Raw genomic sequence first — 23634 nt, 5'->3', positions numbered from 1 at the left:
TGATGCCAAAGGATTTTGCACTTTACCACTGTCCTAATTGCTATCGTTGTAGCAATAGTAAATAAAATGTAATTTCATATTTCTTAGTTTTGTCTTTTTCAATTTTGGGGTAAGATAAGATATTCCTTTATTGTCCCACATGGGGAAATTTCATTGGTGCAACGCAGGTAGATACAGAGGTAGATACAGAAGAACAGATCACTTATAGGAAGTCTGAAAAACACTTTCACTAGAAGATCTCCTATAAATAAATAAAAACTCCCATAGACAAATAATGGGGGGTACTTGTAGGTCTAGTCACCAATAATTCATATGGATATAATTGTACTTCATTACATTTAAAATACTAGAAATTACTGAAAACAAACAGGTTTTACAGTCTTCAATTGATAAAGTTTCAAATAAAATAAATCGAACATTGTGTAATATAGAGTAAGATTAAATTAAATTAAAGTAAAGAGTTTTCATTTTGATACTTTTAATTAAGTATAATTTTGTAGCGCTAATAGCTATGTAGCCATATAAAAGTACTTTTACTCGAGTAGGATGAAAGCATTAGCCTGGTGTCGCCCTCTGCTGGCCACTCTGCGTTCCGACAAGACTGAAGGAGATTTTCCAAAAGCAGCGTTCAAGAGCAACTGTTGGAACACAACCCGCCACTTTACCTAATAAGACTTCTTTCTTCCACCATAAATATGTGATCTTGTAATACATTTGATATATTTCCACTGATTAAGATCAAATTTGAAGATACAGACAGAGATCGGTAGTTATTATAAACAGCCATCTAGATCCATGGCAGCCATTTATTGAATAACGTCAATTTTCCAACAGCTACGTTACGTTGTTTCTTGAACGTAACTTCAGAGGAAATGCTAATGCTTACAACATGGTATCTGTAGGTGAGTTTGGTCAAGTTTGATTCATACATTCTTTCATCGAGCTACTTATAAACATATAGACCCACGCACGACTTTGTACCATGTACAACATGTAAATACTTGTTCACCAAATGAGTTTTGCACTGATTTTCGCTTTGAAGCTAGAGCAGCATGCTATTGTTATGCTAAGGAAGACTGTCAGCACCAACTCCCATTCACACATGTTCATAGCCTATATTATTGTCTTTGTAGAGTTTCGTTTTGTATAATTTTATGGTACAATTTGAGTAGTTTTTCAATAGAAATTTCTCCTAACATTTCCCCTATGGAACGTCCACATTTTTTGGGGGGAAAAAGCATTCTCAACTTCCTTCCAATCTTAGCATCTCAAAACAAAGCAGAAAAACCCATTTCAAAATATTACATAACATTTATCTTTCTAATAGCATCATGTCCAAGTTGAAGTTTTATGAACATCAACAATATTTTTTTATTATTTGACAAAAAAATGTAAACTATCCATCACCTGTTCTATTTCTGTGAACACATCCAGATAAATGTCCATAATGAATAAATCTATAGATAGCTGAAGAGTACAAAAACCATAGCCCACCAAAAACATTTCCCTTTTAAAGGTTTGTACCGTAATTGTTTTATTATGTTTATTATGTAAAATTGTATTTATCACTTATCAGTTTTGTATATGTATGTCCTTGTTACTGTAAAATGATTTAAAATAATAATCCCTGTCTCCCTGTGTCAGTGGAGCTGCTGTCCCTGGTGCTGGTGTCCGTGTTGTGGGGCTGCACAAACCCTCTTCTGAAGAGAGGCACACGGGGCATAGAGCGCGTGGCCCGGCCCAGCAGAGTGGCCCAGCTCCTGGCCGAGTTCAAGTTTCTCCTGCTCAACCTCAGTGTAAGCTTCAGTGACACATTACTTCTTAATCGAGAGGAAGAGGTGCTTAGTATTAAGTGTTGGCTGAAAAATCTGCATTATTTAAATGCCCCTCTCTTTTCGCAGTACATTGTGCCGTTTCTCCTGAACCAGAGTGGCTCTTTGATATATTATTACACATTGTCTACTACTGGTGAGTATATTTTGGAATTGCTTTATGAAGGAGGCTTCTATCTTGAACAACACAACCACAATGTCCCTATGTCACAAATCAGATACTTCACAACTTGGAGGAAATATGTTCAGTGAACAATAGGATATAACAACCAAAACTGTGAGGATGAGAAGAGGCGACCAGTGTACAATAGAAACACTTTGCATGCCAGAGAACAATATAATGTAATGACCAAAAACTGAAGAGGAAGATGCCAGAGAACAATAGAACATCACGACTAGAAACTGAAGGGGAGGATTCCAGAGAACAAAAGAATATATGGATTAAAAACTGTGAGGTAGAGTAGAGGATGACAGAGAAAATATGATATAATGGCCCAAACTGTGAGGTAGAGGCTGCCAGACAACATTAGGACAGAACAACCTAAAAATGAACCTAACATGTAAACAAGGCAGGGCAGGTTTCGGTCATAACTGCTCCCTCAGGGCAGAACGAATCCAGCGCTGGACAGTCTATCTTCTAACTTCTCAAACAAGTTCCTTCAGATTGAAAATGACTTCTGCTACATGCACTTTGAATTCTAAATATATTTCTGTGTGTATTTTGTCTCATTCAGAATTGTCCCTTGCCGTCCCTGTGACAAACTCCTTGACATTTCTTTGCACTTTAATAACTGGGAGGTTACTGGGTGAAGACTTTGGAGGAAAAAGTAAGAAAGCAAGCGGCCAGTTATTAAATCCTGTTCTAGTTCTGTGATTTGTATGTGAAATCTCCTCTATTCTGACATTTTCAGATGCGGTTGCAGGCATGTTCCTAACCATGACCGGGATCACGCTGTGTGTCATGAGTTCAATGGATCCATCCAAACAGGACAAGGCCCAGGTTTAGCGCTAACAATTGTGAATCGTTCCGTTTGGTAAAGTGCAGACAGCAGACCGCTTAATACAGCGTTTATCTGCACCAAACACGGCCAAGGGTGTGAACGATTTGAGCGGCCATTGAAATTCAAACGGTGTCTTCTCCGCTTCAGAGCCTCGATCTGGAATTCTTGACACAAAGAGGGTTCATTTAAGGTTCAGTAAGGACCTTAAGTAGATTTATGACACAAAGAAAATGGTGGTCGTTACCTTGTAAAACTTGCCTTTGCTCCATCGCTCGGGCAGCAGCTGAACAAAGTCACTTAAATGGGAGAGAGACATTTTAGCACAGTTTAGTGATTATTGTAGCGCGTTTGTTTGAGAACAAGCTAATTACTGTAGACAAAGGAGATAATGCTTTGCCTTTTAATGTTGCTGGTTCTTTCTACTCGATTCAAATTCACAAACCTTGACCAACTAAATGTATGTAACAAGATGTGTATTTATTTTTGTAATATTGTAAATGTTTATTATTGTAAATGTTATTATATTCTCATTCTTTGCAATAAAAGACAATTTTGTGAATTTAGTTCAGATTTCTTGGGTGTTTTCTGAAAGCAGCAGAATGTTACATATTGGATGTCAATTACAATGTTTTAAAAAAAGTTCTTAGGCACAACAGTGTGATTTACATTTATTTACACTCAAAAATAAGCCCTTGTTCAGTGCTGGACACTAAGATGAGATAATAACTCCATTTGTCACGATGTCTTGAGGATGGTGCTTTTGTTCTCCTGTTTTTGGATTCTATGGAAAAGAGAAAAAATGGTGTTGAAAACATAACCACACTATATTCTAAGTATTATATGGAGTTACCTCTAATCTTGGAGATTTTGTTAGTCTTTCTTGAGATGAAGGTCTTGATTTTGAAAGGGTCTCCTTTTGGTCCAGATTCTTTAAAGAGAAGTGGGAGTTAAATATTGATTGATATTTTAAAGCAGTAGTATTAGCATCAGTCTACCTGTGTTTTCTCATGTTTTGTTGAATCTCTGACTTTGTTAACTTTGTTCTCAGCATCTTCAAAAGTCTCCTGGTGATCATCTGTTCTAGATGACTTTCCCTATACACAAATATGAATTACAATGATCAGAAATGTAATATATATATAGTATTAAATACAGTATATCAATGAATTGACACCTGATTTCTATCCAGAGGCTCTGCAGATATTATTTCCTCGTCCTCCACCGTTTCTGCCACTCTCTGAAATGAGATGCTTTTAAGTTAAGTTGTTCAAATAAAGTTTTGTTCATATACCTTAAAGCATGTTCTAACTGTATTCAGACATGTAGTTGACTTTCACTACACTGATTTTGCATTGATCTTTTGCTCTGTAACTGCTCATAATGAAACTCTTTTCCATCACAATGTACAGACCTGGTCAATGGGAAGTTCAGTGGCTGTGTTCTCATCTTCTGCCACCTCCTCTGCTCCTCGCACCTCCTCTCTCATCCTCCGACCCGCTTTTTCAAACACGCTGTGCCGAGCTAGAAGACAAGAACATCTCCAACACTGTCTATGACCAAAGCAGATTTGTAGCCATTTCCCTGGTCCTGACCTGCTCCATTATTACGTGGACGTGCTCTGTTTTTGCGCACCATGGCGGGTCTGGAGAAGAACACTGATGGATCTTCTGGGCCCTCTCCTCTGTATCTCTGCTGCGAGGCCTGTGGGGGCGTGGCTTCATCTCCGGTCGACTTTACTCTTCTGTCGTTGGACTGAAAACAAACCATCACAGAGATGAGTAACTAATATCTTGAAGCGAAAAGCCATAGCCTTGTGGTGCTTACGACCTCTGGTGAATTAAGCAGAGCCGAGTCGCTGTATTGGTCTTCTGTCCCATTTGCATCCTTTCTGTTCTAACGATACAAACAAAACAACAAAAAACATTTGACCTTATTGTATCTAAAGCTGAAGTGTAACATGCAACCAGGACCTTTAATGGTGCAGCTGTGTCAAATGTGAGGTGTGTCAAGGCTTTTTCAAATATGAAATAAAAAGATAAAATAGAAAATGGTAGATGTCAAAGAACGTGACTGAGGAATTATATGTTAAGTATATTCAGTTATATAGTTTATAGTATATATTTCGTATATATTAGTATTGTCCCTGTCATCGCTATCTTTACTCCCCTTCTTCATCTTGGGGTTTTAGACCTTCACCAAAGCAGCAGAACATAAGCCATATGTATTCTTTGCACCGTACTTTACATTATTATTGATAACAATAGTAGTATTATTAATAATAATATTATTATTGATAATAGTAGTAGTATTATTATTAATAGTAATATTATTATTATTATTGTTAATAATAATAATAATATGAATATTATTATTATTATTAATGTAATGTAAATTAAATTAAAAAAGAAAAGAAAAGACCCATTGAGATTTAGAGATGTTAGAGATGACATTTGACTGTCTGTTCAAGTCTGTCCAGGTTGAATGTAATAAAAGTCCATTATTACAAACACAGTAAGATAACCAAATTAAGTCCTACAATTACATTAAAAAACACCATTTACATACTTAAAACTGCATTTAATTTAAAGCAGGTGCAAAACAGGATGCTAAAAAATAGGGAGGCAAATTTGAAAGTACCTCATTCCTCCGGAGCATCCGCCTCTTCCCTGGGTAATGCCTTCAAAAAGAAGAGGACAAAAGATGAGGACAGAGGGCACTGGGTGTGATCATAAATCGTCTCTTGTGTCTGACGGCCATTAGCCCTTCAGCCTGTAAACACAACGCACAGATGAGCATAACAATACCTCTCGACAGCCTTTGAGACAAGCAGCTCCACATATGGAAGTTTCTTGAATCTCTCCGTTCCCACAGCAACATACGAGTGGCCCGTCTCCAGCTCAGAGGCATAGGACACGGGCACTCCTACTAGAGAGCACAACCTGTGGAAGCGCAATGGGAAGACAGAGTTTATTATATTAGTCCCTTTCCAGTTATCAAGCTTTTTTAGTGATATTTCTACTTTCCCACTTGCCTGCGTACGGCGCCGGTTCGTAGGCTGACTTTGGCTGTGATTAAACTCAGGATCTGCTCCAAGTCCTGCTGCACGTTGCGTGGAATGATGAAGCGGAATGGTGGACACAGGAGATCTCCATTGCGGAAGACACTAAGAGAATATGAAAATATGCTGTCATGGCATATTAAAGGTGCACCGTGTAACTGCTCGTCATGTCATCGCTTTGCCTTGAATGTTCCACAGAATGGCAATGAATGCATCCATCTCCATGGAGACAAGCAGGTGACGCCACCAAGTTACATGCCCGCTCTGTGGAGAGGTGCCCCGCTCACAGTAAGAATGCATGTTTTTCCCAAGTATTTAAGTATAAGTTCCAAGTATAAGTATGGCTTTCACAAACGTTTTTTCAGTAATCGTCTAGTCAGCAATAATTTGTTATTCAAGTCAAACAATTATTTTTTATTGTACGTTGAGACTTTTAAAATATATCATCAACCAAATGAAGGCTGAAACATGGAGACAGAAGGTTTCTAACTGGAGAATATTTATGAGTGTAACAAGGATTTATGTATTGAATTTTTGACATTTTGATTTAATAAAGCCACATTCTTTGTTTTGTTTTCCTTTAAGTATGTGTTTTAGAGTCTGTTGAGACCAGATAAAGATTACACTTATCAAAAGACGACAAGCAAGAAAATCAGTTGAATAAATACAAACATGGATACGTTTAAAGCTATATCATGGAACATTCCAGGCAAAGAAGTAACAATATCCATGGAGACGAGCAGGAAAAGTTACATAGTGCACCTTTATAATGGTAATATAATAGTTGAGGTTAAAATCACTAATTAGTGGAAATGTCAGCTGTATTTTTCTTCATTTTTATTTCCTATCAGCTCTTTTTGCAGCATTTGATTTAGCGTCTCCTCAAACAACATTCACAATATTATCTACGTTTGTATATATTGCCCACCTGTGCTACAGCTAACCCAGGTTTGAGGTGGGCTTAGCAGCAAGAAACAGCACTTTTACACAAGTTTGTTCAGTTATTGTCCAATGTAACGATGCGCTTTCACTCACTGTATAATGCAGGGGATCGGAATGAACTTCCTCCATTTGGCTGAAACATTTGGCCTTTGGATGACTTTAGTCTGAAAGAAGCAATAAAACCAAATCAATGCTGATTAGTTTCAAAAGGGCATTGATTTAAAGGTCTCCGAATATTTAATCCCCTAATCTAATTATAAAACGTGGGAATGACGCAGAATCCAGGTCTAAAAATACAAAGGACTAACTAAACCAATGAAAGACATTTTACAATTATTGTTTATTTTTCAAGCTTGAAATAAAAATGTGGATTGTAACCCTTTGCATGTGGCTCGCTTGTACATACATAACATCAAACATCAGTTTCTGCATATTCCGCTTGTGTTAGCTCAGGCACCGAAACCATGGAAACGGATGTCACTTTGAGACTTTTCTGTTTGAGTTAAGCGCTCATTGTAATGCGCACTCACATTACCGACTGCAGCCGTGACATAACAGGGCGAGATCGATGCTTCAAGCTGCACTGATCTCGTTATAATTACACTGATGTAGATTATACCTCTTAATTCGGGTAATGACACATACTACAGCAGGTGTAGTCCTTGCTCTAGCGTTTGTGTTGTAGAATCAATGTAGGGAGACACTTCTGCCTCAGTAACCACAACACAAGCACGTTACGACTTTGAAACCAAATCACACACATTTACTCTTTATGTTGTAGAAATCGAACTGAGACAGTGCTGCAAAAAAATCACCTTTTGCCCATCTTTGAGCTGGTATTGATAATACCAGACATGGATATAAACTGCAATATATACAACAATCAAGAACATAATTCACAATCACGCATCATGTCACAAATTAAAAATAAACCAGTTGTTATTTTTGGAACAATGTCATACTTGGTGAAACAAAGGTCCATTGCTTGTGGGTTGGACATGCATTCCTCTGGGTTACATTTGGATTAGTAAATGCTTACCTGGGTTTCTTCGCGGGTGGCCGGCTGTTTCTTCATACCAGCGTGGACATAACTGAAAAGAAAAGGCCGCAAATATTAAAAGTAAATCTCAATAAAGCTGTGATCGATCCAAATGACACGCAAACACTGAAGCAAGAAGATATAACGATTTAGAACTGCTGAGGTGTATTGAGACTGAATAAAAGAAAGCTTATGTTTATGTAGCTCCATGATAAAACATTAACTCGGATATCAGATATTAAAGAGGTTCGTTTGAGCATAGTCGTACTCACTCTAGCTTCTTGAACCGTTCAAAGCCGGCCGCCACGTACAGCGCTCCCGTCCTCAGCTCCTGCAGCTCTCGGACCCTGTGGCCTTGCCTGGGGGTGTACAGGTTCCTCACGGCCAGCGGCGCCCCGATGCACTGGGTCACCTCGGTCAGAAACGCCTCCATGGTGGACACCTGCCGCTGGTTCACCACGAACCTCCGGCCGCTGTAGAAGGGGTCTCCGTTCTTGTAGACCACCACGTTCTTCACTGGAGGCAGGAGAATGGAAGTGGCCGTGCCGGCAGCCATGGCACAAAGCGGCTGTTTACGAGAAGAAAAAACAAGTGATAATGTGGAAATGTTGATGTAAAAAAGTTAGTAAAAAAAAAAAAAAGAAGGCTCAAAACAATAACATGTTCAATTAAAAGAAAGAAATTCAGCATTTGTCAACAAGACTTACAGGTGAGGAGGAATTCAGTGGGATGAAGGTGAAAATAGCTCCTTCTGCTGCGTTGATCCGTCTGGACTAACAGTTAACCGTTACCACACTCGCCACGTTCTGCTCCTGTGCACATACTCGGCTGACGGCTCAGAGTATTTCCTGGTTGCCATGGCAGCGGGGAACAGCAATGACTGGCTTTGTGGGCCAACCCCATCGGCGGCAACCACAACAAAAGCCGACACGGAGAGGCGAGAAAGGCGAGAGAGGAAGGGGGCAGTGTGTTAATAAGCTGGATCAATAAGATATTTGGCTGTACTAGATAATTATTCAGGATCAAAATAAGATATAATTTAAATTTCGCTAAACTTGTGACTTGACTAAACAAATAAATACATGTCAAAAATAGAGCAAACTTTTGAGAGTACTTTGTAGACTCAATAGTGGATGAAACAGCAGATGAACAGGACTGTCCAGGGAGTTTTTGTCATACTATTCACCTGTTGTGTGTCTTTGGTGAAATTTGAGCTTCAAAAAGCCACCGCACAGGCTTGTTTTAGTGTACAGTGCAACTAAACATGCCATTTACATCAAGTACAACATAACAACAAAGAGTGGTTATGTAAAAGGACGTTTCTTTATTATCATATACGGTAAATACATTATTACATTGTTTTTGTTCCATAATGTAACATAAATAGTGTTTTTTTTAATACCACCAAAGACACATTTTAGACTTGTGCCTTTAGTTCTGCTGCCGTCAGGAAACACTCAGCTCATTCTTCAACGACAGGTACTGGGAAAGAATCAGAAACAGCGGCAATTAAACGGTGGTAGTCATTATTACTTTCACACAATTATATACACAAGTCATAGTGTCTAAAATTGCTTACTAATAAGAAAGAAAGAGTACGAAGTGTGCTACTCTGTTTGTCAAATGTGTATTATATGCTGCTTCTAGGGATGTCAAGATTATTGGTTTAATTGTGATTATTTAGGTGACAAAATACGTAATAATAATAGTCGTAACAATAGGCAGCAACAATAAGTCATTTTAGTTTAATCTATACTCCAAAAACATCAAACTATGTGTAAAGTACTTTTTATCTGGCTTTGTATCTTTCTTCTCACATTATTGTGAAATCCCTAAACAAATGCAGAGAAAAACAAAAAGGCTCTTGATTCAGATGACACAGACATATAATTGTTATTTAGATGCAACAAATTGCTCTATATAAATTGAATGGCTCACTGTTCTTTGTAATAACTGCATAAAAGTAGCCTTGATTTCATTATTTCAGTTTCAGAATGATGAAAATTCAGGACCTTTGCCATATTGCCAATTGCCAACAAAATAGTATTTATTTTAGAAGGTCAACCGTTCTCATAACCCATGAACGGTACATACGGTACATAGAAATATAACCCTGAAATCTGCGCTGAAGAGGATATTTGTGCTGGCTTCTGTTCTACGCACAACGGTCCAGTAATTAGAGATAATAACCATAAACCCAAACAAAACACTTCCCCTCACCTTCTTCCGGCTGTGGATGGCCTGCTGCAGCCACAGGAGCTCCATGGACAGTGTGTTTCTATGGACATGGAGGGCTTCAGGGGTCCGCGGCACATCCCGGGCCAAGCAATACTGCTGCGGATCTGCACGCAGTAAATCCAGTCTGATTGATAAGGCCACTTCACGACATGAGAGCTTGTTAAATCCACTCACACACTCACACACACACAGATATGCACACAGACACGAACAAAGACATGTAGACACACACACATGCACAACACACGCAAGATCATTTGTGTAACTTCACCAGGAATGCCATAAAATGCTTATTTCTTTGTCACTCTTCTCTTTGTTAGGATAAATTAAGCATCGCATTAATCATTCGACATCTGAATAGCTGCTTTAGCCAATAAAATGTAATTAAAGTTGTAAAGTAAGAATTAGTGCTTATGTTTTTTAACACAATCTAATTTGTGCGATAAAATGTGCCGGTCAAATTCTGTAAATACAGTGACAGTAATAGAGGCCAGTGTTCATGTGACTTTTCTACCAGCCAGATATTGTGTTGAGATGATTTCAATAATATCAATGTTTATGTCCAGCTGTGTTAACACAAAAGGAACGACGTCTAAGAAAAGATCTACTTGATAACTTACATGAGTGAAAAAAGGGGATTTTCTTGCACACGAGGGCACATAATCTCACAAGATGAAACATGAAAAAACCTTATGTCCTTTATGTTTTTTTTAAATATAATTTTAATAACTAGTTTATATAATTTATATAGATTTGATTTGAATTGATTTGATTTATTTGTACTTATTTTATTTAAAGAAATGTATATAATCCAAGTAGTTATTGTCTTATGATTTGCCAAATGCTGGACTGGACTTCTGTGGCCATTCAAAGGCTTTTTTATTTGAGCATTTGTCAATCTTATGCATTAATTAGATTTAAACTACCGGTAGTACTAAGTGGCTTTGGAGCGCAAAGTAGAAGAGGTTTTAACATCAGCAAGATGGTGTCAAGTGGGTGGTATTATTTCAGTGTATAAGGTTTCATATTTTTAACCAAGTAACACCTTTTTCCCAATAATAAATAATCTACTCGGAAGACTTAGTTTACCTTCCACACTATGAATTAGTTTATATGTGATTTTATCTTTTTTATTGGTCTTTATCTTCTGTGTGTCCAGTTAGATCCAGACAGTGCTATGACATGTTTTTAAAAGAAAGAACCGGTACACTCTTACCATATTTTAGTAGTCGACTAGATAGCAATTATTTTCCTGCATAGTCAAACGGTTACATATATTGTACAGCTAGAAAGAAGAAGAAAAAAGTAAAAATAAATGTATTTTTAACCAAATAAAAGGTTGAAATGTGGTAATTCATTGAAGGCTTATAGACGGAGAATATTTACAATAAAGTGTATCATCAATGAAAATCAGATATTGTTTATTCCTTTTTTATTTCACAATGTCTTATGAAATATTTTTGGCACTCATTTTAGAGTCTGAATAGTCTAGATAACGTTTACAATGATCAATACACGATTACCGGTATTTGAATTATTGACTAGTATGATTATTACAATTAATAATCCTTCCTGTACAAAGTTTTTTTCATGCTTTATCAGGTTGTACATCAATAGATTTGCTGCACTTACCTGGATTGCTGGAGCGACTAGAGTCCATGTCAACATCTGCACTGCTCCAGACAGTGGTAGAGTCCCCTGCACTGTCCTTCACGCCTGCATCCCTCTCTCTCACCACAACATCTCCTCCGGTCGGCAGGTTTCTGCTCTGAACATCAGCGGGAAAGCAGTCTCTTGGGTCAGGAGTAGAGGCCATGATTTGTGAAATGTCCCTTTCTGCTTCCATCTTCTCAGAAAGACCCCCACAGTCGTCTTCTCTGTTTGAACCACATTCTGCTCGACTCGAACATTTACTATTGTCAGTGGGCTCCGATTTGGAATTTTCAAAGTTGTCACGAGATTTGCTGTATGGGAAAAGGGCATTGTCCTGTGAAAAAGCAGAGAAAAAGTTATCAATAGAGATTTTAAACATTACATTTAAAAAGTCCATGTCAACACAAAAACATGTGATAGAGGATCTACAAAAAGGTGCCAATTATAGTTTAAATCTTTACAAATAAGCTCTGAAATACAAGTGTTTTCATAGGCCTATTTCAGTCTGTTGGTTAATTTGCATTTAAATGTAAACTTTGAACAGAATCCAATTATTAAAACATAAATCGCAAATCTAATCGCAATTCTTGTTAAAAAAAAAAACTGTGCCAATGCCAATTTCTTCTCTAATAATGTGCCATACTAAGCCTGACTGTTGTTTTCGCATATTTTTTGTTACTGTAGTGTAGTCCAGACAGGCCAAATTACTGTGATGGTTTTAACTTTAGAGGGAACCAAACTTTCTCTTAATATAAAGTAAATGAATGCTTACAGCGTCCGTAAAGTGAGGGAAATCCAGAGCTCTTTTGATCCATTTCAAACAGTGCAAATCTCCATCTATTTCCTTTACAATGTCTTCATAATCCTCTCGTGCACGGCGCAGCTCGTGTCTCAGCAGGTATCCTCGTGCACGTGCCTGTGAACACACAAACAGACCAGGAAGTAACTTTAACTTACCTAAACCTAAAGTGCACTGGACACATGATGGACACATGATGGACACATGATGGACACATGACTGGACACATACACATGACTGGACACATGACTGGACACATGACTGGACACATGACTGGACACATGACTGGACACATGACTGGACACTGTAGAAGCCTCTGTAATGGGCTTCACTGCAATGGGCTTCATATGGAGAGAGAGCTCTGATCACACATCGAGGTGTTGGAGTCCCGCGGTAAGTCATTATTCGCTGTGACTTTCTGCTAAATGAAGAAGATTACCTGCAAATGAGTGAAGATCCTGTCCAGTCTGCGCCTGTCCATCGCTATGGAAACAGGACAGCGCTAGCAGCAGCGAGTCATAACAGATCCATACAATGAACCGGTAATACCGAAGAGCGGGAGATGAACGGTTGATGTTGTTCCGGGTCAAACTCAAAAACTAAAACTCAAATGATCTCTTCCTTGTGTATATTTTCAGATTTGAAGGGTTTGACTATTTAAAGTCGTGTGAACAGAACACAAAACAGCAGTTCTGCTCCGTGCTGATGTTCTGCAAACTTAGACACTCGCTTATGTGCAGATACAATATTATTTGTTTTTATTTCGAAAAGATGCCAGCGGAAACGCTATCCACACATGTTTTGTTTGAGGTAATGCTACTTATCCAATGGGGGGTTTGTGTCTAAATGCTGCATTATAATTTCTGGAGATGAGTGGTGCTGCAAACCAGCGGACTCTGTTTCAAGCATGGGGAACTGTTGAGTCTCAAAACAAAGCTGTTCCGCCTAAAAAGGAGGGTAAAAAAGCCGCAGCCCGGCGCAAGGCGACTCCAAGCAGCAGCAGCAGCAGCAGCAGCAGCTCCCAGACCACCGCTCGAAGACCTGCTCAGCCTCAGAGGAACTCACTTTGGAGTCAAATAGGACAAGGATCATCCTACAGCATAGAAGGTCCAGTAAGTGCAGGAACATCTACCTCTACTTTTTGTTTACTGGATGATGACGATGATGATGATCTGATGGTGGTAGCTGTCCATGAAGCTGAAAAGTCGTTGCAACTTAATAATACACACTTTAGTAGAGATGACAACCCCATAGAAGCAGAGTCTAGTGCACTGCCTCTCACTTCTCCTTGTGGACAGAGGTATCCTGACTTCCCTGGGTTTGACTGCTCATCAGCTAAAGTATGGATCTACCCCACAAACTTGCCCATCAGGGAGTACCAGCTGAAGATCTCAGAGGCTTCGCTCTTTCAGAACACACTGGTCTGCCTCCCAACCGGCTTAGGCAAGACCTTCATTGCTGCTGTTGTCATGTACAACTTTTACCGGTGGTATCCATCAGGAAAGATTGTTTTCATGGCTCCCACCAAACCTCTTGTGGCACAACAGATTGAAGCATGTTATAAAGTGATGGGAATCCCACAGGAACACATGGCAGAGCTGACAGGTATTGTATCCTCAGAAGTACTTAGCCATCTGACTTGTTTTGCCTTTCCTGTCAATAACGGTGCAATACTTCACAGGCAGCACTGCAGCAAAGCAGAGGCAGGAGGTGTGGAGAAACAAACGGGTGTTCTTCCTCACTCCTCAGGTCATGGTGAATGACCTGTCCAGAGACACGTGTCCAGCTCTGCAAGTCAAGTGTGTGGTAATCGATGAGGCTCATAAAGCTCTGGGAAACCATGCCTACTGTCAGGTACAACGCTTCTACTATTCCACAAAAGCCACAATCTAACTGAACTAATTTGGGTTCACCTTTCTGAACAAGATACTTTTAGTACTACTTTTAGGCAACCATAAAGTTTCTAAGATGGACATTTGCCTCTGGTTTATTTTCTGCTATATAGAAGTGTAATGAAAAACAAAGACTGTTTACAAGCCCATGATGAGTTTTTATTATTTAATCATCCTGAAGATCATGACATCACTATCATACACTTCCTGGCCCATATTGTTCATTTCATAGTTATGAAATGGCTACCAACGTCACTCAAGTGTGTGGTAAATATGTACTGTGTATTGTGTCATTTAGATGTGGTTCACTCATGTTTTAAAACGGCCTTTAGAGGGCAGTGTTGTGCCACTTTTGTGATATCTACTGCTTACAATAAATTATTAATAATAATAATAATACAATAATAACCACACACCAATTGTTTCAACTGACATCTCACTTGTGTTGCTCAGGTAATACGACAACTTGGCAGTCAGACCAAACATTTCCGGATTTTGGCTCTGAGTGCCACTCCAGGCGGAGACACAAAGGTCAGTGCACCAGCAAATAATTGACTGACTCCTGTGTTTGTTTATAGAAAGGCACGCTTTTCAGTAAATTTGTGCAGGTTTTGATTTTTAATACTTTAGAACACGTAGAATACATGGTTCTTATCAATACAATTTCAATTTTGTTCATAATAATGCTCAAAATCACTTTTATGATTTCATACATCATTAATTCATTACATACTTTATGGTTGTAAGCTGTTTCTATAGCCACAGCTGCTCAGGGGAAGGCCCCTCACACCACCACCATTTTTTTCTCACTCTGTGACCCATGGGTAAAGGGTGTTTGTGACTTGTTAGATTTTCTTATGTTAAATTGACTGGGTTGTGGCAATATATAATACATTGGTTAAATATGTATTTTCAGTATTTGTATTTGCTATGGCCTATAGAGGGTCACTGCAGTCTGTATAAAATATGTACTTTATTTAGTTTTCTCTCTCTTCACAGTCTGTGCAGTCGGTTATCTCCAACTTGCTCATTTCTCATATTGAGCTTCGTTCAGAGGAAAGCCCTGATATCCGGGCCCATTCCCATCAGCGCAGTTTGGACAAAATGGTGGTCCCCCTGGGAGAGACCCTTTCTGAATACCAAACGCGATACTTGCAGGTATGTTAAAGCGTTCACCATAGTAGTAAATATGTTTACATTGGTATGACGCAGTGTAATATATAATTTGTTATTATATTATATACTGTTAATATATTATTTCTGTTGCTTCATGACTGGTTTAATATTCTCAAAGCCACATCCTGTTTCACACTGCGGTTATAGTAGAATGTAACTGTAACCCGGGTTAGTGCAGTGGATGAGGGCATTCTACATGTGAAATTGCTACCACCGCCTGGACCATTTGCCAAATCTCTCCCTATTTCTCTCTACAACTATCTTGTAAAATAAATCCTTCAGCCCAGAAAAAAAGATAATATAAAATAAGAAGTTGCAACCTCTTTACAAGTAATGTTCAGTAAAAAAAAAAGAAAGCCTTAGTAGTAAATGTAGTGCCCTAAATAGCTGTTTCAGTGGTTATGGTTTCTTCTAGTCTTTTTGGCATATGTCCAGGGTAGTGTTGTGTTTTGCCTCTGACCTGATTTGACTCAATTCCCTATACTTTTGTTTGGAGCCTCTGTGCCTCTATAACCTGCTTACTAATGTTTCCTATGATCAGTCTCATCTCAAGCCTCCCGCAAGTCTTAAGTCATCGTTGGCAAAGGGAGTGCTGTTTTATTTAAAGCATGTTTACTCTTTGTGTGTGGTGGTTAAGTCTTGGTACATGTTTGAATTGCTGTAGTCCTTATACATTTTTCATTATTGAGTACAGTCATTTCCCATTGTCGTTCATGTCATTTTTTCCCCGTTTTATTTGAAAACCAGATAGCATCGCAGCAGAGGCCAAAATACAAAAGAAAAGCACATTTTTATTGAAACATAACCACAGTAGCCGCTGCTTTTGCACTTGCATATTCACAGTACAGCACACTTTAGCAAAACACTAAAATAAGCAAAGAAGAAAAACATAATTGATTTGTTTCAGTTCTGCAGAAGAACAGCTTGTCTGTTAAAGGGAACTTAAAATACTTCGGTCACTGAATGCAAAGTAACTGAATGCTAGCCAACTCTTTGGATGTGAATTGCTCACTGTTAAACTGCTTTTAACAAAAGAAAGGACACACACATCACACAAGTCCACCTTAATGTTTGACAGTAGTTCTTTTCAACAATAGCCTTTTATAATACCTAATAAAAACATTTATGAGGCTTCAGCAGCCCTGGCTCCCTGATCCTCACAGTGTTGATTTGGCTACTTCATGTCCAGATAATGCAACTTGCATATTTTGTGGTGCCAAAGCAATCAACCTATGACTGTAGAAAACAACATATTTTAACTGTTGTATGGCTGGTGTAACACTGCAATGCTGCATTAGTTCATGTACAAAAAAATATTGTGAACACACAGTTCACTTATATATACCGCAGATCTGTGATAGAAAATGAAAAATACTATAGCTATACTGTAAACTGTATAGTCAATTTAAACATATACATCATTTATCACAGTAGAGCTCTTCTCTGTGCTATGTCTTTTCTGGTTTCTACTCAGCAGCTGTGGCCTTTGCAGGACAGTAGAGATTGCAAACAGACTTACAATAGTAGAGCAGAGAAATTATACCTTTTCAAGTGATAGTGTCAACATTTCTTGAGGGTAAAGCTAACTGGAGGGCCGGCTCTGTTTGAAGCTTTGTTACTCAAGTTAGTTCTCATTCTGGGCGTTGTTTTAACCATATCCAGCATATCTAAACTAGGAGTTAAGAGCTTGCTTACTTAGAGCTACAACAGTTATACTGTGTAACCCAGTGAACACAATGATGTCCCTGAAAGGTATCAATAAGGAGAGAGTGTGGTTCGTCTCCATGACCTATGGAATGCATTGAACTTTTTTGAGTGAAAATATTATAATAGTAAGTCATGATTGTCATCCAGCAGTAGTCTGAAACAGTTTGGTTGGATGTGTCTTTACCCTGTACATTCAATCCGACACATGATGTGCGGCTTTCCAAGTGTCCAGCACATTGAGCTTATTTATGCTTCTACCAGAGTAATTTCAGGTAGAGGCGAGGTTTGAGGTTTTACCATTGTAGTGCATTGTGTTGTCTGACATCTATTGCACTAACTACACACCCTATAGCAGTGTTTTAGCATTACATGTGTATCCTGTAACTTAAAACAATTAGTCCAGAATAGCAATTAGCAAAATAGTGACAAAATGTTGTGGCACATTACAAAGTGTCATGGGGAGTGGGGTCTGCTGAACAGTCCAGTACGGAAAGGCTGTGGTCTCACTCACACCGGCTCACTTCCACCAATGCCCTGTGCTTATCTCAACCAGACCATGGCAGGGAATTGGAGTGACGGTTCAGTTCGTAAGTGGATAAGAACTCGCTGAGGTCAGAGTGAGGGTTCTATTCCTATATGCCCCATGTAATGCCCAGGCTGTTGTCATATTGGGGGTCTCTAAAAAGCTTACAGGGGGCAGTCTTAATTTTTCTCACGAATCAGAAATAGGATGGAGTTTTGAATATTGTGGCCCTCAGCTTCGCTCCAAAAACCAGATCTCGTTCTGCCGGTTGCTGTGAGCTGGGTTTGTGTAGCCGGCGATGATGAAGGAATCGTTGACACACTCGCTGGGAGAGTCCAGCAGCTCTGCCAAAGTGTTGATCTGATTCATGATGCTCACTTCATTAGTTGGACCAGTAAACGGCCTGCAAATGAGTGGGAAAGAGATTACATTCATAGCAATACTAGTAAGCATCTGGGATACTATAAATTATTGAAGTTAAATATTGCACATTTTACTCATGTTTACTGAAGCAAAACTTATGCTCATTCAATTAAAGTGGCAATGCTGTTGGGTATCTACTGACCGTGTGTATACAACAGCAGCAGGCCATATCTCAATGGCAATCTCGCCGTCAGTGGGTTGAGGAGGCTGAGCCTGATGCACTGCAGGAAGGTAGTAGGCCACAGTGACATCATGAGCAAAGACTGAGCGGCTCTCGTCTGTGCGCACCACTGTCACAATGGGCAGGGACATGCCCAGGTAGTGACCTGTAAAATAAACCCTTCTTTCATAAGCTAGTACTTTTTCTCCAAGATAAGATCACGAATATGGGAGGTTACCCGAAGAGTTCTGCTCGCAGATGTATCTCATGATCCTCATAAATCCATAGCAGATGCTCTGTTCGTAAGTCTCCTCTCGCATTGTAATACAAGCCCAGTGGCCTTTTTCATAATGCCGTTTCTCATACAGCAGCTCCCCACACTAAAACAGAAAAGACAAGTAAAGGGACTGTTCCATTAGGGGACAATTTTGATAAAATTATTTCAGTCTCATTAAACAGTGTCCTATGTGTTTTGTCATTGATTTGAAGTGGAGTATAATAAGTGCAATACTGATTATGTTTTACTCTTGGCTGTATGGAGAGTGGAACATGTCTAACTGTATGCATTCTCCTTGAAATCTGTTCTTTATAGGTTATGCTGGTCAACTGTATGTTTTCTATTTAAAAACTAGTCGCTGTTCTAAGAATAGGGGGTCATAATGTTCTTAGTTTAACTACAGTCTCTAACAGGCTTTGATTAACTCATTAAATCAAGTTAAACCAATTAACCCTTGTTCTTTCTATAGGCCAATGAGGTTGAGTGATTTTTGAGTGCTCTTTCTTTGACCCACAAGCACAGATCCTAAAGAAGTCAATTCAAGTATAATCTAGAACCTTTTTTCTTTTCACCCAAAGTTTTGGCCTTCGTTTTCTCTTCTTTTCTTTTTCCTCATGTACTCCACACGGACCTTAGGTTCAGTTTTTTTGTTGTAAAAATGAGAAGATGTTTATTACATTTTTAGACAAACAATATGATCACAAAATGGATGCATGCGCTACATTGAATTGTGCCAAACTTTTGAGTGTTTTTATTAGATTATACATTCTATGGCATAATTATCGCAGTTCTTACCAATTCTAGAGATACTTTTTTCAAATAGACTTGACTTTGTAAGAGCACACTGTCAAGTGCTTTTGTAACTTTCCCTTATCACTGAAGATAAAGAGAACACGATGCAGAAACTGTCCAACCCTCCAGTAACACACGGGGCTGCGTACCTTCTCTTTGCGGGTGAGGAGTGTAAATGGCACACGCTCTCTGCCGCTGCGGCCTTCGTTGTTGGTTGTGAGCTGCTGAATGGGCTCGGCCATATCTGTAAACAAACAAACAAAAAAACGAACAAGCGGTCAATTTGCCGTTTCCAACATTCAAACAAACAATTGTACCCATTTGCCATTGACCTTTCATTCCAGAAAGCACATGCCACATACAGTTTAAGACGTCCTAAGTCATTCACACTTCTGGCAGGGACTGGCTAAGAAGAGCTGGTACCAGATGGGTTTGTGCGGCGCCGGAACGTCCCACAGAGTAATACTTATTATTACTAACTAAGCTGGGTATAGACTGTAGGTGACAATGGTGTTATGTCTCTTAGTTCTGAAAAATGATTTTGTCACCAAAAACAAACCACTATTGCCAAATACAGTCCACAGACAAACATATTTATTGTGTGTGTTTTTAATAAAGGTAGATTGTGTCCTCCTTCAAGATAAGGAAGCTGCGTTACTGCTGCACTGTAATACAGGTAATACAGGTTTCTATGGCAGCAAATGTAGTGCCCAGTATGGTCCGGAAAAACTAGAGATGCTTTAAACAGCTTTTGAACCAGCTTTACCATTGAAATGTGCGAAAAACCTGGTATTAATACAGCATTTCCAGTGCCGGCCGGGTGTAATACAGAAACAACATAAGAAGGTATGCCCCCCTAATCCCTTCTGAGACACATGTTCCAGCAAGTCCTTCATTTAGTCCAGTCTCATTACGACTGACTGATAACAGAAGTGCGTGATTTTGAATTTCTCGCTACTTCAAGCATTTCTATCCAATGGAAATAATAAAATGTGCCACAGATAGTTTTCAAACACCATTTCCTCAATATGAAACACTTCTGATTGGTTTCATTTTGTTTCCTGGAGGGTGCCTGTTATTTCTCTTTTAAAATGAAGAAGGAAAAGTCTGTGACGGTCCCCTGCAGAGCACTGATGTCTTTCAGATAGTTTGGCAGAGCTACCATCTTAAAAACAAGGAAGAGAACTGGACGATGTAGCCATGATAAATTGAGGAGCATGTCGTGACAAATCGGAGCCACATTTTCATATCTGGGTTTAAAAAGGGAAGGAGCCTTGTGTGACCCGTCCACATTCCAGACATCCTGCAAATAGATCACACAGACTAATCGAGCCAGTCTGGGCCAACTGACTTTCTACGAACTACAACTTTACTTTACAGCATACACAAATATTATATAATCCAAATAAGAGATGGACTGATGGTTTCATTCACCAGTTGGTATATACTGTAACTTTCCGTGAGTCGGCTACAACAAATCCGTCCAAGCTGCTCAGCTCTATCACACATTAATCGCAGACTTTGTTTGAGTCATATTTGTGTCTTGAGACCAGTGTTGTTCAAGTATGGGCACAACACATGCTGGATCTGTGACTCCAATTAATTGACTCACAAAAGGCATTCTGGAGGACCCTTTTCATTCAGTTTTCATACCCTATTATGAGACGTCATACTTTGCAAACACACTGCTTACTCTTCTGTCCAGCCCATAATGTAGTTCCTGTGTTGTTTGTAAGGTAGTGTGTGTAAATAGATTGTTGTTATGCATAATAAGATAATAATTGTCATGCCTCGTGGGTCTGTGGATCTGATGACTCACCCAAACACATTGAGATCAAACCCACACTATGCCCAGAGAGTATTTTCTGTGTATTTTGAAGCTTTATCCCTTTTTAGCTCCACTGCACTGAGAATGCTCTGGAGTGCGGCCTAACGCGCTCCTGGCTCAGACTGTTTTCCTTTCCCTCCAAACTAGGTCACCAGCCCACACAACCACATGCCCCGCGGTATCTCCGCAAACTAAGCAAACAAAGTCAACGTTTTAAGCGCAACTTTGGGAGATTTTGCGGAAGAAAACAGTGAAAACTTGGGGGAGAGCGGCGTGGTACCTTCAGGAACTTCGACCTGGTGTCCCCGAGCCACGTCCTGCCAGTAGTGCAGCAGCCGGCCCTGACCCTCCTCCTCCATGGTCTCGCCGTCTTCCAGGCTCCCATTGCCGGAGTCCGACAGCTGGTCCTCGGAGAACGACTCCAGGTCTTCCAGAGTGATCATTCCCGGTAGCTCGGGCCCGACGCTCTCCCCTCCGCCGCCGCCGCTCATCTGACAGCCTCCTCGGTCCATTTTGTGTTCGTAAAGCTGTTCTAACCCGCACAGAAATATGCTTAATTCAGATGTTTTTTTTTTTTTTTAACGCGTACACGACGGTTCAACGACCTGCACGACGCAAAGCTGTTCCGCCGCTAATGCGCTTACCGACCGCGGTCACTGCGTTGATGATTTCCACATGAGAGGGGGAAAAAAAACCGCACTACTCTTTCCGAAGATAATAAACGGACTCGAATTATGTATATCCTTTCATTTTGCGCGCACTGAAACGATATTCGCCCAATCTAGTTTTGCAGTTCTGTTTGTGCGTCGACAGCGCGGTGCGACATGACGTTTGTCCGCGGCAGGAGTGAGCGCCGTGTTTATAGCAGGCGAGGGCGGAGCACGTGACGCTGCGGGGCCCGCTCCTTCTCCGAGCGGATAAATAGGGGCCCCATTCAGCACGGACCCGTGTGCGACTGACCCATGTGCGACTGACCCATGTGCGACTGACCCATGTGCGACTGACCCATGACTGACCCATGTGCGACTGACCCATGTGCGACTGACCCATGTGCGACTGACCCATGTGCGACTGACCCATGTGCGACTGACCCATGACTGACCCATGTGCGACTGACCCATGTGCGACTGACCCATGTGCGACTGACCCATGACTGACCCATGTGCGACTGACCCATGACTGACCCGTGTGCGACTGACCCGTGTGCGACTGACCCGTGTGCGACTGACCCATGTGCGACTGACCCATGTGCGACTGACCCATGACTGACCCATGTGCGACTGACCCATGTGCGACTGACCCATGACTGACCCATGTGCGACTGACCCGTGTGCGACTGACCCATGTGCGACTGACCCGTGTGCGACTGACCCATGTGCGACTGACCCATGTGCGACTGACCCATGTGCGACTGACCCATGACTGACCCATGTGCGACTGACCCATGACTGACCCATGTGCGACTGACCCATGTGCGACTGACCCATGACTGACCCATGTGCGACTGACCCATGTGCGACTGACCCGTGTGCGACTGACCCATGTGCGACTGACCCGTGTGCGACTGACCCGTGTGCGACTGACCCGTGTGCGACTGACCCATGACTGACCCATGTGCGACTGACCCATGTGCGACTGACCCATGTGCGACTGACCCATGTGCGACTGACCCATGTGCGACTGACCCATGACTGACCCGTGTGCGACTGACCCGTGTGCGACTGGCCCGTGTGCGACTGACCCGTGTGCGACTGACCCGTGTGCGACTGACCCGTGTGCGACTGACCCATGTGCGACTGACCCATGACTGACCCATGTGCGACTGACCCGTGTGCGACTGACCCGTGTGCGACTGACCCGTGTGCGACTGACCCATGTGCGACTGACCCATGACTGACCCATGTGCGACTGACCCATGTGCGACTGACCCATGTGCGACTGACCCATGTGCGACTGACCCATGACTGACCCATGTGCGACTGACCCATGACTGACCCGTGTGCGACTGACCCGTGTGCGACTGACCCGTGTGCGACTGACCCATGACTGACCCATGTGCGACTGACCCATGACTGACCCATGTGCGACTGACCCATGTGCGACTGACCCGTGTGCGACTGACCCGTGTGCGACTGACCCGTGTGCGACTGACCCGTGTGCGACTGACCCATGACTGACCCATGTGCGACTGACCCATGTGCGACTGACCCATGTGCGACTGACCCATGTGCGACTGACCCATGTGCGACTGACCCATGTGTGACTGACCCATGTGCGACTGACCCATGACTGAC

At 40.9% G+C, this 23634-nt stretch overlaps 5 protein-coding genes across 5 annotated transcripts in view; 2 read left to right on the top strand and 3 right to left on the bottom strand.

Annotated features, from left to right (window-relative positions):
• Positions 1–838: 838 nt before the first annotated feature.
• Positions 839–3350, top strand: tmem234 (transmembrane protein 234). The gene is made up of 5 exons (XM_072457655.1): positions 839–902; positions 1645–1796; positions 1902–1968; positions 2567–2659; positions 2744–3350. The coding sequence occupies exons 1-5, from the start codon at positions 890–892 to the stop codon at positions 2836–2838; spliced, it is 420 nt and encodes a 139-aa protein (XP_072313756.1). The 5' UTR covers positions 839–889; the 3' UTR covers positions 2839–3350.
• A 166-nt stretch (positions 3351–3516) lies between these two features.
• dcdc2b (doublecortin domain containing 2B) lies at positions 3517–8813 on the bottom strand. The gene is made up of 14 exons (XM_072457668.1): positions 8580–8813; positions 8145–8440; positions 7873–7924; positions 6927–6997; positions 5865–5996; positions 5638–5772; positions 5471–5510; positions 4661–4726; positions 4426–4585; positions 4245–4354; positions 4008–4070; positions 3829–3927; positions 3684–3761; positions 3517–3614 (listed from the first exon to the last, which is right to left on the bottom strand). The coding sequence occupies exons 2-14, from the start codon at positions 8426–8428 to the stop codon at positions 3543–3545; spliced, it is 1362 nt and encodes a 453-aa protein (XP_072313769.1). The 5' UTR covers positions 8429–8440; positions 8580–8813; the 3' UTR covers positions 3517–3542.
• A 405-nt stretch (positions 8814–9218) lies between these two features.
• On the bottom strand, positions 9219–13087 carry iqcc (IQ motif containing C). Its single transcript, XM_072457836.1, has 5 exons — positions 13002–13087; positions 12536–12679; positions 11743–12097; positions 10093–10214; positions 9219–9354 (listed from the first exon to the last, which is right to left on the bottom strand). The coding sequence occupies exons 1-5, from the start codon at positions 13041–13043 to the stop codon at positions 9319–9321; spliced, it is 699 nt and encodes a 232-aa protein (XP_072313937.1). The 5' UTR covers positions 13044–13087; the 3' UTR covers positions 9219–9318.
• Positions 13088–13379: 292 nt separating this feature from the next.
• Positions 13380–23634, top strand: part of fancm (FA complementation group M) — a 46764-nt gene continuing 36509 nt past the window's right edge. The window contains exons 1-4 of the mRNA XM_072458395.1: positions 13380–14167; positions 14244–14416; positions 14908–14985; positions 15454–15612. Of these exons, the coding sequence (XP_072314496.1) occupies positions 13432–14167; positions 14244–14416; positions 14908–14985; positions 15454–15612 (1146 nt within the window). The 5' untranslated portion in view covers positions 13380–13431. The remainder of the gene's footprint in view (positions 14168–14243; positions 14417–14907; positions 14986–15453; positions 15613–23634) is intronic.
• Positions 16347–21912, bottom strand: soul3 (heme-binding protein soul3). The gene is made up of 5 exons (XM_072457522.1): positions 21621–21912; positions 19662–19756; positions 18682–18823; positions 18426–18609; positions 16347–18263 (listed from the first exon to the last, which is right to left on the bottom strand). The coding sequence occupies exons 1-5, from the start codon at positions 21850–21852 to the stop codon at positions 18092–18094; spliced, it is 825 nt and encodes a 274-aa protein (XP_072313623.1). The 5' UTR covers positions 21853–21912; the 3' UTR covers positions 16347–18091.

Source organism: Eucyclogobius newberryi, unplaced genomic scaffold (assembly GCF_026437365.1).
Source record: "Eucyclogobius newberryi isolate DKJ021-1_F unplaced genomic scaffold, fEucNew1.0.hap1 SCAF_21, whole genome shotgun sequence".
Classification (NCBI taxonomy): domain Eukaryota; kingdom Metazoa; phylum Chordata; class Actinopteri; order Gobiiformes; family Gobiidae; genus Eucyclogobius; species Eucyclogobius newberryi.
Note: the sequence above shows the minus strand (reverse complement) of the source record. Positions and strands in the feature narration are given on the sequence as shown.